General features: G+C 37.9%; 1 protein-coding gene across 18 annotated transcripts in view; it reads left to right on the forward strand.

Moving 5' to 3' along the window:
* The window catches only part of NUMB (NUMB endocytic adaptor protein), a 199,167-nt gene that overhangs the window by 141,117 nt on the left and 44,886 nt on the right, over positions 1 to 13,164 (forward strand). For all 18 annotated transcript variants that reach the window (XM_031668005.1, XM_021941363.2, XM_017961342.3 and 15 more), the window contains one exon: positions 7,796 to 7,870. In XM_031668005.1, the coding sequence (XP_031523865.1) occupies positions 7,796 to 7,870 (75 nt within the window). The remainder of the gene's footprint in view (positions 1 to 7,795; positions 7,871 to 13,164) is intronic.

The following is a 13,164-nucleotide window of genomic DNA, read 5'->3' on the forward strand; positions in this document are numbered from 1 at the left end:
TTGAGATAACAGACCATAGAAGAGATTATAAAATATATGCGTGGAAAATCATTAGGAATCCAGGCTGTCCATCCTTTGGACTCTGGAACTTGTACCAGCAGCATACCCAGGATCTCAGGCTTTCAGCCTCAGAGTTGTATTGTCAGCTTCCTTGGTTCTAAGACTTTTGGACTTGAACTGAACCGCACTATTGGTATCCCTGGGTTTCCAGTTTGCAGATAGCCTGTCATGGGACTTCTCATCCTCCATAATTGCGTGGCCAATTTCTGTAGTAAGCATTCATTCATCTATCCGTCTGACCGTCCATCTGTCCATCCATCCTATTGGTTCTGTCTCTGTGGAAAACCCTAACCTAATACAGTAGACAAGGCTGAACACCTGGGATACCATACTAAATCTGTACTTAAAAAGCAAAGACATATATAGTATTTGCTATGTGTGGGGCACGGTTCTAAATACTTTGTATGTATGTATTCATTTAATCCTCAAACTGCTAGTGGTTACTGCTATATTCTCATTTTAGAAGATAAGGAAATTGAGACACAGACAAGTGATACACAGACAAGTCATATAATTTGCCCAAGACCATGAAGCCAAAAAGCTGCAAATCAGGGATTAGATCCCTAACCATTTCTATATTTTGCTTCTACTTAATTGGCAAATAATTGAGCAACAAAATTTCTGATCAGGGAAATGTGACTATGAAAAAATATATATATATGGAACTGATTGAAAGTCAAGTGAAGGAAGAGGAGAACTGGAAAATACTTTAAGGCCAGGCATGGTGACTGAAGCCTGTAATCTCAGCACTTTGGGAGGCCAAGGCAGGCAGAACACTTGAGCTCAGGAGTTTGAGACCAGCCTGGGCAACATGGCAAAACCCCAGCTCTACAAAAAAATGCAAAAATTAACTGGGTGTTGTGATGTGTGCCTGTAGTCCCAGCTCTTTGTGGGCTGAGGTGGGCGGATTGCTTGAGCCTAAGGCTGCAGTTAGCTATGTTTGGACCACTGCACTCCAGCCTGGGTGACAAAGCAAGATCCTGTCTTAAAAGAAAAGAAAATACTTCGAAGTGTTTGCCCCTGCTGTTGAGACCTGAGGTATTAGTAAAAGAAATAAGCAGGTAAATACAAACATCAGAGGAACAGGAGGTACAGTTTTCAACAAGCTAAGCTCTGAAGGCCACCGAGGAAATCAGATAACAGTTAAAATAGCTTTATTTATTGAGCACTTACTTATTACCAGACACTGTGCTAGGTGATTTAAATATATAAACTCTTTTTAATTCTTGAAACAACACTACTGAGTCACAAGATAGTTAAGTATCCTTCCCAAGGTCAAGTAACATTTGCAGTGAGCTAAGAGTCAAAACTTGGTACTGGAGTTCAAGAGAGAAATTGGAAAAATAGGATCAGTGTTTAATTTGTGTATTAAGGGTGAAAGCTATGGGAAGTTCAAAGAGAGTAGTTAGAAACTCCTAAAATCCTACTTTTGCTCAAAGTCTAAAATATACTGAGTGTTTACTGTTAGGTACATACTAAACACTTTGCATATACACTCAGCCCTCCACATCCATAGATTCAACCAACTGCAAATTAATGTTTAAGGGCAGGAGAAGATGGGTGTCCCAGCTCTGAGAAAGAGAAAGAGAGAGGGAAGAGGGCTGAGAGATGCTCAAGCTGAAATTTCCGATGAATTCATTCATGCAATAAATATGTATTTAGCACTACTATATATGCCACATACTAGTGGTTACCATACCTGAATGAATATAGCACATACAAGTTTCCTACTATTGTGGAGCTTACAATCTAAATCAAAAAACCTCTGAGAGCGTGAGCTGGGCAAAGATTGCTTAGATATAATATCAAAAACAGTATATTTTTAAAAATTAACCTCATCAAGATGAAAACTTCTGCTTTGCTAAAGACATTGTTAAGAGAATGAAAAATTGGCCAGACGTGGTGGCTCACACCTGTAATCCCAGCACTTTGGGAGGCTGAGGCGGCAGATCACCTGAGGTCGGAAGTTCCAGACCAGCCTGACCAACATGGAGAAAACCCGTCTCTACTAAAAATACAAAATTAGCCGGGTGTGGTGGCTCATGCCTGTAATCCCAGCTACTCAGGAGGATGAGGCAAAAGAATTGCTTGAATCTGGGAGGCAGAGGTCACAGTGAGCTGAGATCATGCCATTGCATACTCCAGCCTGGGCAACAGAGCAAGACTCCGTCTCAAAAATAAATAAATAAATAAATGAAAAGTAAAGCCAGAGATAGGAAAAAACATTTGCAAAACATGTCTACAAAAGGCTTGAACCCAGAGTGTATTAAGAACTCTCTAAACCCAACAGGAAAGAAATAACATAATTTTTTTAGAATAGACAAATTTAAACAGATACTTCATCAAATAAGATGTGGATACAAATAAAAACAAAAGAAAAAAAAAATTGGATAAGTAGATGCTGAGAACTATTTGTCATTAGGGATATTATGCAAATTAAAATGGCAAGAGATACCACTATGTACGTATTAGAATGGCTTAAAAATAAAAAGACAATATCAATTGCTGAGCAACTGGAACTCATACATTGCAGGTGGGAAGGTAAAATGGTGAAGACATTTTGGGAAAGAGTATCTTATAAAGTCAGATATTCAATTACCATATGACCAAATTTCTTATATGAAAACCTATAAAGGAATAGTATAATGGCTTTATTATCACCAAAACCGGAAATAACCAAGATATACTTCAACTGGTGATTAGATAAACATAGTGATATATGCATATGATGAAATATGACTCGGTGGTAAAAGAGCGCATAGTGATATATGCATATGATGAAATACTACTCGGTGGTAAAAGAGCACATACTGTATGATTCCATTTATATGACATTCTTTTTTTTTCAGATGGAGTCTCGCTCTGTCTCCCAGGCTGGCGTGCAATGACGCCACCTTGGCTCACCGCAACCTCTGCTTCTCGGGTTCAGGCAATTATTGTGCCTCAGCCTCCTGAGTAGCTGGGACTATGGGAGCCTGCCACCACGCCCAGCCAATTTTTGTATTTTTAGTAGAGACAGGGTTTCACCGTATTGGCCAAGCTGGTCTCGAACTCCTGACCTCAAGTGATCCACTTACCTCCACCTCCCAAAGTGCTGGGATTATAGGCGTGAGCCACCACGCCCAGCCAATATGATACTCTTTAAAAGGCAAAATTATAGGAATAGAAAACAGATCAGTAGTTGCAGAGGCTGGGGACTGGGTGTGGTGGGGGAGGGCAGGGGGAAGAGTTGATTACAAATGGGCATCATGAGGGAATTTTTGAGGATGATCAAACTTGATTGTGGTGGTAGTTATACAGCTGTATATATTTGTCATATCTCATAGACCTCTAAACCAAAAAGAGTGAATTTTACTGTATGTTTTTTAAAAATGAATAAACCTATGCCCTACAGGACCATGTATATGAACTAGAGTCATCTCTAAGAACCAGTCTTACTCAGAAATTACAGATAGTAGATTTTTAACTGTCTTTTTAGTTTTGCTCAGTAATGATGTACTTTTACAGCACCATATTCCAAAATGTCATTAAGCCTCCTAGTCAGCCTCATATTAATAATTCTTTTCAAGTCTAGACATGGTGGCTCACACCTGTAGTCCCAGCACCTTGGGAGGCTGAGGCAGGCAGATCACGAGGTCAAGAGATCGAGACCAGCCTGGCCAACATGGTGAAACCCCATCTCTACTAAAAATACAGAAATTAGCTGGGCGTGGTGGCACGCACCTGTAGTCCCAGCTACTCGGGAGGCTGAGACAGGAGAATCGCTTGAACCCGGGAGGCAGAGATTGCAGTAAGCTGAGATTGCACCACTGCACTCCAGTCTGGCGACAGAGTGAGACTCTGTCTCAAAAAAATAATAATTCTCTTCCAAGTAGAAATTCTGTAACTTGAGAGGAAATGAGAAAGTATGAATAATGATGAACTTATTTTAGATGTTTTCACTGAGTTTTCAGAGAGGCTCACTTGTAATTGATAGTTTCAGCCCTGCCAGAGGAAAAATTTGCCAGGGAAGTGACTTTTATTTTAAAAAATTGTAGGAAACAATGTGGTGGAAAGAACCTGTTGTTTTTTTAAATTTCCTTATAATAAGAATGAAAAATCAGGAAAAGCTTTCTTGAATTGTGGTAAAGTCAAGTGTGAGACCTTTGGACTTTGAAATCATGAATGTAAACCATATTCTTCCCCGACTAGCTGTGTGTATGACTTTGGAAAAGTTATTCAGCACTCCTGAACCTCATTTCCTTTCCTCAGTTTTAAAATCAAGTGATCAAACATACCTTTCTGAGTAGTTATTAGGTTAGACAAAATATATAAAACATCCAGCACAGTTTCTGGCACATAGTAGGTAATCAGTAAATGTTAATTCCTTTTTAATTAACATTTCCTATACCGGTCAGTCCAGTTAGGTCTCAGGCTACAAGTTCTTACTTTCTGCAGGATGTGGTTCCAATATCAGTTCAGTTTTCTTTTTCTTTTTTTTTTTTTTTGAGACGGAGTTTCTCTCTTGTTGCCCAAGCTGGAGTGCAATGGGGCGATCTTGGCTCACTGCAGTCTCTGCCTGCCAGGTTCAAACGATTCTCCTCTCCTGAGGAGCTGGGATTACAGGCGCCTGCTTGGCTAATTTTTGTATTTTTAGTAGAGATGGCGTTTCACCATGTTGGCCCGGCTGGTCTCAAACTCCTGACCTCAAGTGATTCACCCACCTCGGCCTCCCTAAGTGCTGGGATTATAGGCATGAGCCACCACGCCTGGCCATCAGTTTAGTTTTCAAAGCCTCTGCAATGCTATTCTGATCTGCGGTGCTATTCTGATCTATTCTGTGTGTATGTCACCTAGGGGTCAGTTTGGGAACCAGGAGGTGGTGTATACATTAGTTCAACTGTCAAAATCCTGGGTATGCTAATTAGGATCAGATTCTTACCTGTGTAGCTGCAGGGTGAGCCTAGGAATTCACAAACAAATTCATGGTCTTTCTCAAGCTCCTCCCTTCCTGTGCCTTCTTTGATACTTTCTGGTTCCCTGGAGTTCCCCTTTCTTGTTCTCTAGCCAGAAACCTGGGGCTCTGGTTGTTCTGCACTACCATGAAGTCCCACAATTTCACTTGTATTTGGGGTCAAATGGCAGGAGATCAGAGAGAAAGGAAAAAAGCAAAAGGGGGATTGGCCCCATCTTCCTGACCACCCTTCTACTAAACAGAGAGGTAGGTCCCCCTGCCTTAGAGGTGTGGCTCCTACAGGTTTCTTTTGTTGCTACCTCTGCTGCCACCACACCATCACAGGATTTCCTGGTGGCTGAGAGAAGCTGATGCAAAATTAATATAAGTAGAAGGTTTATTTGGGCCAAGGTTGAGTATTGCAACCCAGAAGCATAGATTGAAGTTGCTCTGGATTTACCCTTCAATTAGCAGTTACAGGTGGATTTTTTTTTTTTTTTTTAGTTTTCTTCATTTCATTTTGGTTTTTAGAGGCAGGGTCTCTCTCTATCACCCAGACTTTTGTGTTGTGGCATGATCATAGCTCACTGCAGCCTTGGACTCATGGGCTTAAGCAATCCTCCTGCCTCAGCCTCCTGAATAGTTAGTACTACAGGTGTTTGCTAATTTTTTTTATTTTTGTAGAAACAGGGTCTCATTATGTTGCCCAGGCTGGTCTTGAACTCTGGGCCTCAAATGATCTTCTTACCTTGTCTTCCCAAAGTGCTGGGATTACAGGCTTAAGCCACCATACCCAGCAAGCAAGCGGATTTTTAAAAGCAAAAGAAGGGGACAGGGAGTGGGCTAATAAAAAGTTGTGGATCAGGAATTCTCGTTGGTTTAAAGAAATAACATTGACTAGTGATTGGCTGTACATTGTTAAGCAATAGGTAGGGTGTGGGTTATAGTGTCTGGTGTGACATTATTAGGTTAAATTTCTAGCTACTTGTGGCAGTAGCAGGCATTTTCAGGAGAGGGATACGTAGGTCAAAGTGAGTAGTAGAGCGTGATTGTGGTCTCATTTTAATGTCTCTTATTGACCTGATAGTTAAAAGGACTTGCATTCCTCAGATAAAAGTTACTTTCTCAGTCTGGAGGTACCAAAGAGAGAAAGGGGAGGTAAATTCCTTGCCATTTCCATAGTACTTTGAATTCTGGTATTCTACTCTGATTCATCTTCTGTTTACTTTTCAGAAAGCTTAAGTACCTGTTCCATGAATTCTGTTCAGGTTTTATGGTTTCAGTCAGTGGGAGGAACAGGGTGTAGTGTGTCCACTCCCTATTTACCTGGAACCAGACCTTGAATCATATTACTACCTTGGAAAAAAAAATTTTTTTGTTAGCTCTCCATTGTCTCTAGGGTTAAGTGCTGACTATTTTAGTACTTCAATTCCCCAGCTGCATAGATTTCATATTCAAACCAAACAAGAGTATTCGTTGATGCTGAGGAGAAGAGAACTTTCCCTCTACCCTTTGACCATTCAGTATTTGAGTATGTGAGATAAACTGACAGTAGATAAATTAGCAGGAAAAAAACACAAACAAATTTATTACATGTTTGTACATAAGAGTCTCACAAAATATCAAACTTGAAGGCCAGATGATTGACATTTTTATGGCATCCTGAGCTACAGAAAGGAATAGGGACCTTAGGGGAGGTGGTGACAACCTATGGGAATATGAGGGAAGGAAATGCACGGTGAGCAAAGCTTGCCTTGTTGTGCAAATAAAAAGTCTCTCCTATAATACAAGTTGTCTGGAGCAGCCCTCAGAATAGGTGATAGCCTGTGACAAACTCTGGGGTGTTGAACTTCAGTCTCTTCTTTGATACAGTTAATCTACCCTAGTTGATAAGATTCCCAGGGAGGGCATATATAACAATTGAACTTCTTTTTGAAGGATCTATCTTTGGGCAGATAAGAGAACTTCAGAGAAAGCCCCTCCTACTTTTCCGGGGGAGAAGGAGGAGTTAAGAGTCAGGAGGTCAAGAGAAGGTCAGACCTTGGTTCTTTTTTAGTTCAAAGCATTCGACACCATACTTTGGGATAATGTGTTCTGAGTCCCAGCACTGATACGTAGTTATCCTATTCCACATCTATAACTTTATGTAATTCTCTCAGCCTAAAATAGTCTTTCAGCCTTTCAATTTTTGCCTCTTCAAATTTTATGTATGTTTTACAGCTCAGATGTAATACATTCATAAAATTTGTTTTGGTAATCTGCCTTGCTCTTATATGCTCCCCATAAAAGGAGTGTGTGATTTCTTCAGTCTTTGAAAAACTATCATTTTTGTTTGTGCTTTTTAAAAGATATGTATATATACTTTGTCTTAGGATTACTTTCATGTGTAGAGACATAGTAACTGTGTCTAGCATAGGCTATTATGCTTCAGATCCAGGTAATTAGATTAAGATATTAGATTCAGGTAATGTTTAGTGCCTACTGTGTACTTCTTCACTTACTCACCTGTAACACCTTTTTGAAATAATTATTCTAAATCTTATTCCTATGAGGACACTGAGAATATGTAAAATTACATTATCTGAACTGTTTTTCAATGGCTGTGTATTTCTTGAGTGTAGGAATTTCAATACAGGTGGTGTGTCTCTTATCCAACATGCTTGACACCCAGAAGTGTTTCAGATTTCAGATTTTTTCAGATCTGGAATGCTCAACCTGTATTCAATTTTCACATAATGCTTACTATATAGTAGCTACTTGGTAAACATAGCAATAGCCCTAACTTTTTATTTTTTTCTACAGTACCTTGGCCATGTAGAAGTTGATGAATCAAGAGGAATGCACATCTGTGAAGATGCTGTAAAAAGATTGAAAGCTGTATGTATTTGATGGTTGCCAGTGTTGATCTATATGCTGTCAATATTTTTTTAAAAGATTTTGCTCAGTAAATTTTAGTGACCCAGTAAAAACTGTGTTTCTGTTAAAAAGATGTGGGCTTGCTAATAAGGAGCATCTAAGCCAAGCACGGTGGCTCACTCTTATAATCCTAGCACTTTGGGAGGCTGAGGCAGGAGGATTGCATGAGGCCAGGAGTTTAAAACCAGCCTGGGCAACATTTCGAGACCCTGTCTCTATTAATTTCAAAAAACTTTTCTCAAATAATAAAATAATAATTAAAAAATTTAAAAGCATCTCATGTTGTCCATCCAGAGGTATAAATTATAAGACGAGCCGTTTCAATTTAGGGCAGATATTATCCTAAAGGTACTTTTGATTTATAACCCATATGAAACAAAAGTTGTAAAATCTGATAGAAGAATAGTATTCTAAGACTAGGATAAAACTGTTACAGTTAACATCTTAACCTAACTGTGATAACTGGGCTATAAATTATGGGTTTTAAATATACTATAAAAAGTAGCTTCCTGGGGAAAACTAGAGGATAGAGATATCTGTGTTGATGCCTGGTGAGGTTTCCTTTTTGGGGACTTCTTACTATTATCTTAACTCCTACTCCCCAGTTTTCTTTGCTATACATCTCTAACATAAACAGTCTGTTTCTACTGCCTTTTACATAAACTTTAGCACACTTGAAGTAGAGAGCCCTTTCCCAGGATAACTAATGTTTCCTCTGCCTGTTATGCCATAGAACACATCCCAGGCACATGCCTGTGTATTCAGTGAAAGGAGAGAACGAGTTCAGGATTCATAAGGATTCAAAGTGTTAATTTCAGATTTTCCGTAGGTTTGAGGCATGTTCCATAGATCTGATAGTCCTCTTCACAACCCTCCTTCTAATATGTGGCCTTTCCCCACTTTGCTGTGAAAGCTTTAAGCATTACTTCTGCATGCTCTGTCCCCAACAGCATTAAATACATATTGCTTTGGGTTTGCTAGTATGGTGGGCTGCCACAAGTTTGACTACTAATGTGTGCTTCTTTCCCTCAATTTGCTTCGTAATCAGAACTTTTCTGCTTCTTGGCATAATCTATATTACTTCTTATCTGTAATTCCTGAATATAAAATATATAAAATTAAGGAAGCAACCAAGTCAGAGAGGTAGATTTAATTTTGGAATAAGTACCTGAATCTGCCACAGAAGGAAAAGGAGAAAGTAACTGGCTATAATATACAAAGAACTAAAAAATTTTTTAAAAAGATACAGACATATGTACACATATATATATACATACATATATACCTATACATACTCTTTATCTCAGATTTTGATCACTAAAATTCTTAAATGATTCAAGCCTTTGCTAGTCTTATCTATGCTCTCCAATCTGTCATTTATGTTAAGGAGACCTTGTGTTACGGTACATGAAATTATAGTTTGTAGACCTTCCATGCCAACCTAAATATATTCCCCAGTTAAACATAGTCTCAGATAATTTAATTTTCCATTTGTCAAAACCAAATTTAAAAGAGAAGTAAAAATTTAATTGTTTTAACAAAATAATTCTGGGTTCATCTAGAAGAATGATATCAGTTACTCGGGAGGCTGAGGTAGGAGGATTGCTTGAGTCTAGGAGTTTGAGACCAGCCTGGGCGACACAATGAGCCCCTTGTCTCAACTAAATAAATACACAAACAAGATGATTTTAGCGAAGAACTTTTTTTTAAAGTAATGCAGTTATTTGCCCATTAAATAATATTTTATAGTAATCACTGAAAACAAATCAGTGAACAGACTAGATAGCCCTGAAACAAACTATAAATAATTATTAAAATCTTATAATTTACACAACTTATGGTGAAATGGCCACCGTGGAATGAGCCTTTAGAAAGTCTTTTGATTCAGAGTATGGCTTCATGTACACTCTGTAAGTAAGGAAAAGCTAGAGGTGGTTTAAGTTTGCCCAGAACATATTGAGAAATAGTATTTTGTTGTTTAATGAGCAGTTAATCCTCTTAACTGTCTAGTTTTGTTTTGTTTTGTTTTTTAAATACTTTTAATTAGAAATATCTCTTTATTATATAAGCAATATATGTTTATTGTATAAAATACAAATGAACCAAAAAAGTACACAAATAAAATGAAATTTCCTACAATCCCAGAGATAGCCACTATTTAACTGTCTAGTTTTAAAACTAATGTTTCAATGGATTTTTTTGTTTTATTTTACCTTTTTTTAAAAAAAAAAAACAAGACGATAATAGGCTATAAGCGTGATTGCTTGAGGCATAGGACTATTTAGATAATAAAATGTAATGTTTTTATATTCATCAGAATTAGGAACTAAATAGCCATTTTAAAAATTATACCTATGCATGGAACAGTGGCTGGCACATAGTTGTAACTCAAAAAATATTTCTAGAATGAATATACAGAATACAATCTGATCTGCAATGTGTGGTCAACTTGAGTCTTACAATAACCATAATCAAATATTATGTCTAATGTTTTAAGTTTACCAAAACTGTTTTGCTTATTTCTAAAGATCTTTATTTTCCTATGGTTTTTAATGACTGAAAGAAAGTTTTAAGCTGAGCACAGTAGCTTGTGCCTATAATCTCAGCTACTTAGAAGTCTGAGATGGGAGGCTCCCTTAAAGCCAGGAGTTCAAGACCAGCCTGGGTAATATAGTGAGACCCTGTCTCTACAAAAATAAATAATAAAAAATAAAGTTTTAGATATGTTGGTGATTGTTTTCTAAACATACTTAAACTTTTAAACTTTGAGGGGAAATTGACCATTTCTAGACTTCTTATCAAGAAGTTATTTAAAATTTTTCAGATAAATACTAGATTTGGAGCAAATGTTATATGTAGTTTTGCACTGGCATGTATTATAAAAACATGGAATTGAAGTTTTGGGTCACTGGAGTAAATTTCCTGTTTCTTATAGTCAATGAAACGTCCCCATTCTTTTTTTTTCCCCCAAGTCGGAGTCTTGCTCTGTCACCCAGGCTGGAGTGCAGTGGTGTGATCTTGGCTCACTGCAACCTCCACCTCCCAGGTTCAAGCAATTCTCTTGTCTCAGCCTCCTGAGTAGCTGGGATTACAGGCACCTGCCACCACACCCGACTAATTTTTTGTATTTTTAGTAGAGACAGAGTTTCACCGTGTTGGCCAGGGTGGTCTTGAACTCCTGACCTCGTGATCCCCCCGCCTCAGTCTCCCAAAGTGCTGGGATTACAGGCATGAACCACCACGCCTGGCCTCCCCCTTCTTTTAAATACTCTTTCTAGAGCTATACTGAGAATCTTGCAGAAAGTTGGAAGTCTTTAGGATACTGTTCTTCTCATATCATAGTGTGCCACATGTATTCCTCATTTTTGTCTTCCTTTCACATTTTTACGATGCAGAAATTTCTAGTTGCCTTTTGATTTCGCTGAGCAAACATTCATCTAAAAATCATCCATGAGGATCTACAACTTGACTTTGCCAGATACTTATATTGTGCCAAATGCTATGTTTCTGGAGACTTTTTTTTTTTTTAAATAGATTATAAAGCTCCCTTTTAGAGTTTCAAATAAGTGGGAGCAAATGTAAGGATACATAAGCCTGCAGAGGATTAAAGAAGAAATAGGATATCTTTGAAATTAGTTTGAATGCCAGAGCTTAAAATTTTAAAGAATAGTTCAGATGTACCAGTTAAGTAATGTTTTGTTTAAAACAAGCATTTTAAACCTACCATGTGAATGATCTTTGGAAGGCAGCTATGCTTTCCACTATACCACCAACTCATCTAGTGAATAATCTTTGAACTAAAAATTTAACATTTCTAGTGCTTTTTATTTATTTATTTATTTATTTATTTTGGAGATGGAGTTTCGCTCTGTCACCCAGGCTGGAGTGCAATGGCACGATCTCAGGTCATTGCAACCTCCGCCTCCCGGGTTCACGCGATTCTCCTGCGTCAGCCTCCAGAGTAGCTGGGGTTACAGGCGCCCACCACCACACCCAGCTAAGTGTGTTTAGTAGAGATGGGGTTTCATCATGTTGGCCGGGCTGATCTCTAACTCCTGACCTATGGTGATCCACCTGCCTGGGCCTCCCAAAGTGCTGGGATTACAGGCATGAGCCACCGTGCTCCGCCTTCTAGTGCTTTTTAAATTTGTGAACAATTGAGAAAAGAGATAATTTGCAAGTGTTTTTCCCCAAAATACTCTCTTACAATTTAGAATTACATTAACTTCAATGGGAATTCATCTGCATACTTGATGTGCTCAAATGAAAAACTAACTAAACAAGGTAGGGTTTTAAAAACATGCTCCTCAGAGCATAACTATGTTAATTTTTTTAACTTTCTGTGCATAAAGTTATTGACAGCTATTTTCAGCTGATTTACTTTGTCACATAACTTCACTGATTAGCTACTTTAGTACTTAGCTTCTATAGGATAAATGACAGAAACCACTATTGCCCATCATTACTGCCTTTATGGCATATCAGCTGCAGGATGAGGAATATTGTCATATATCAGCCAATTCCATAAAAAGTGTATAAGGCCTTTGGTTATCTTGCTTAACTCTGGTCCAAGATGCCCTTCATTTAAAAAAGGTCATTTCTTCCCATTGTTTCTTAAATGTCTCTCCCTCTGTCTTAGTTTTAGACTAGTTTCATTACACTACCAGTTTCTAATATGTTGTTTTTTTATTCATTATTTGATATATTTGTTTTAATATATGTTCTTGTTTTAGCAGGTAAAAGAATGATAACAAATGTTTTTTAAAAGAACATTATTATTCTTTAATAACTGTCTTTTTATGAATTTTGCATGCCAACTTTTTTCATTAACATGTTGGGTATTTTGTAAAAAGAGGGAAAGCTCAATGTTTAACAATAGCTTTTCTAGGAGCTGAATTAAATATTAACAATCTCCTTCCTTCACCTTCCTATCCCTCAAGATTGGTGAATATCTTAACTTTGGCTGCATCCTTGAAAGCTTATGGTTATTCATAGTCTAAAAAAACTAGGGTCACCAAACTTGGCAGCAGAAATAATCTTAGTCTTATTGTGATAACTACCCAATTACTTTATTATTTTTCCAGTTGCAGTTCAAAATGTTTTGTGGAAATATTTTTTGCTGTTTGTGATTTTTTTTTTTTTTTTTTTTTTTTTTGAGATGGAGTTCAAGCCTGTCGCCCAGGCTGAGTGCAGTGTCACATTCCTGCCTTCACCTAAAGCCCACCTGGTTTACGCCTATTCTCCTGCCTCAGCCT

Source organism: Papio anubis, chromosome 7 (assembly GCF_008728515.1).
Source record: "Papio anubis isolate 15944 chromosome 7, Panubis1.0, whole genome shotgun sequence".
NCBI lineage: Eukaryota > Metazoa > Chordata > Mammalia > Primates > Cercopithecidae > Papio > Papio anubis.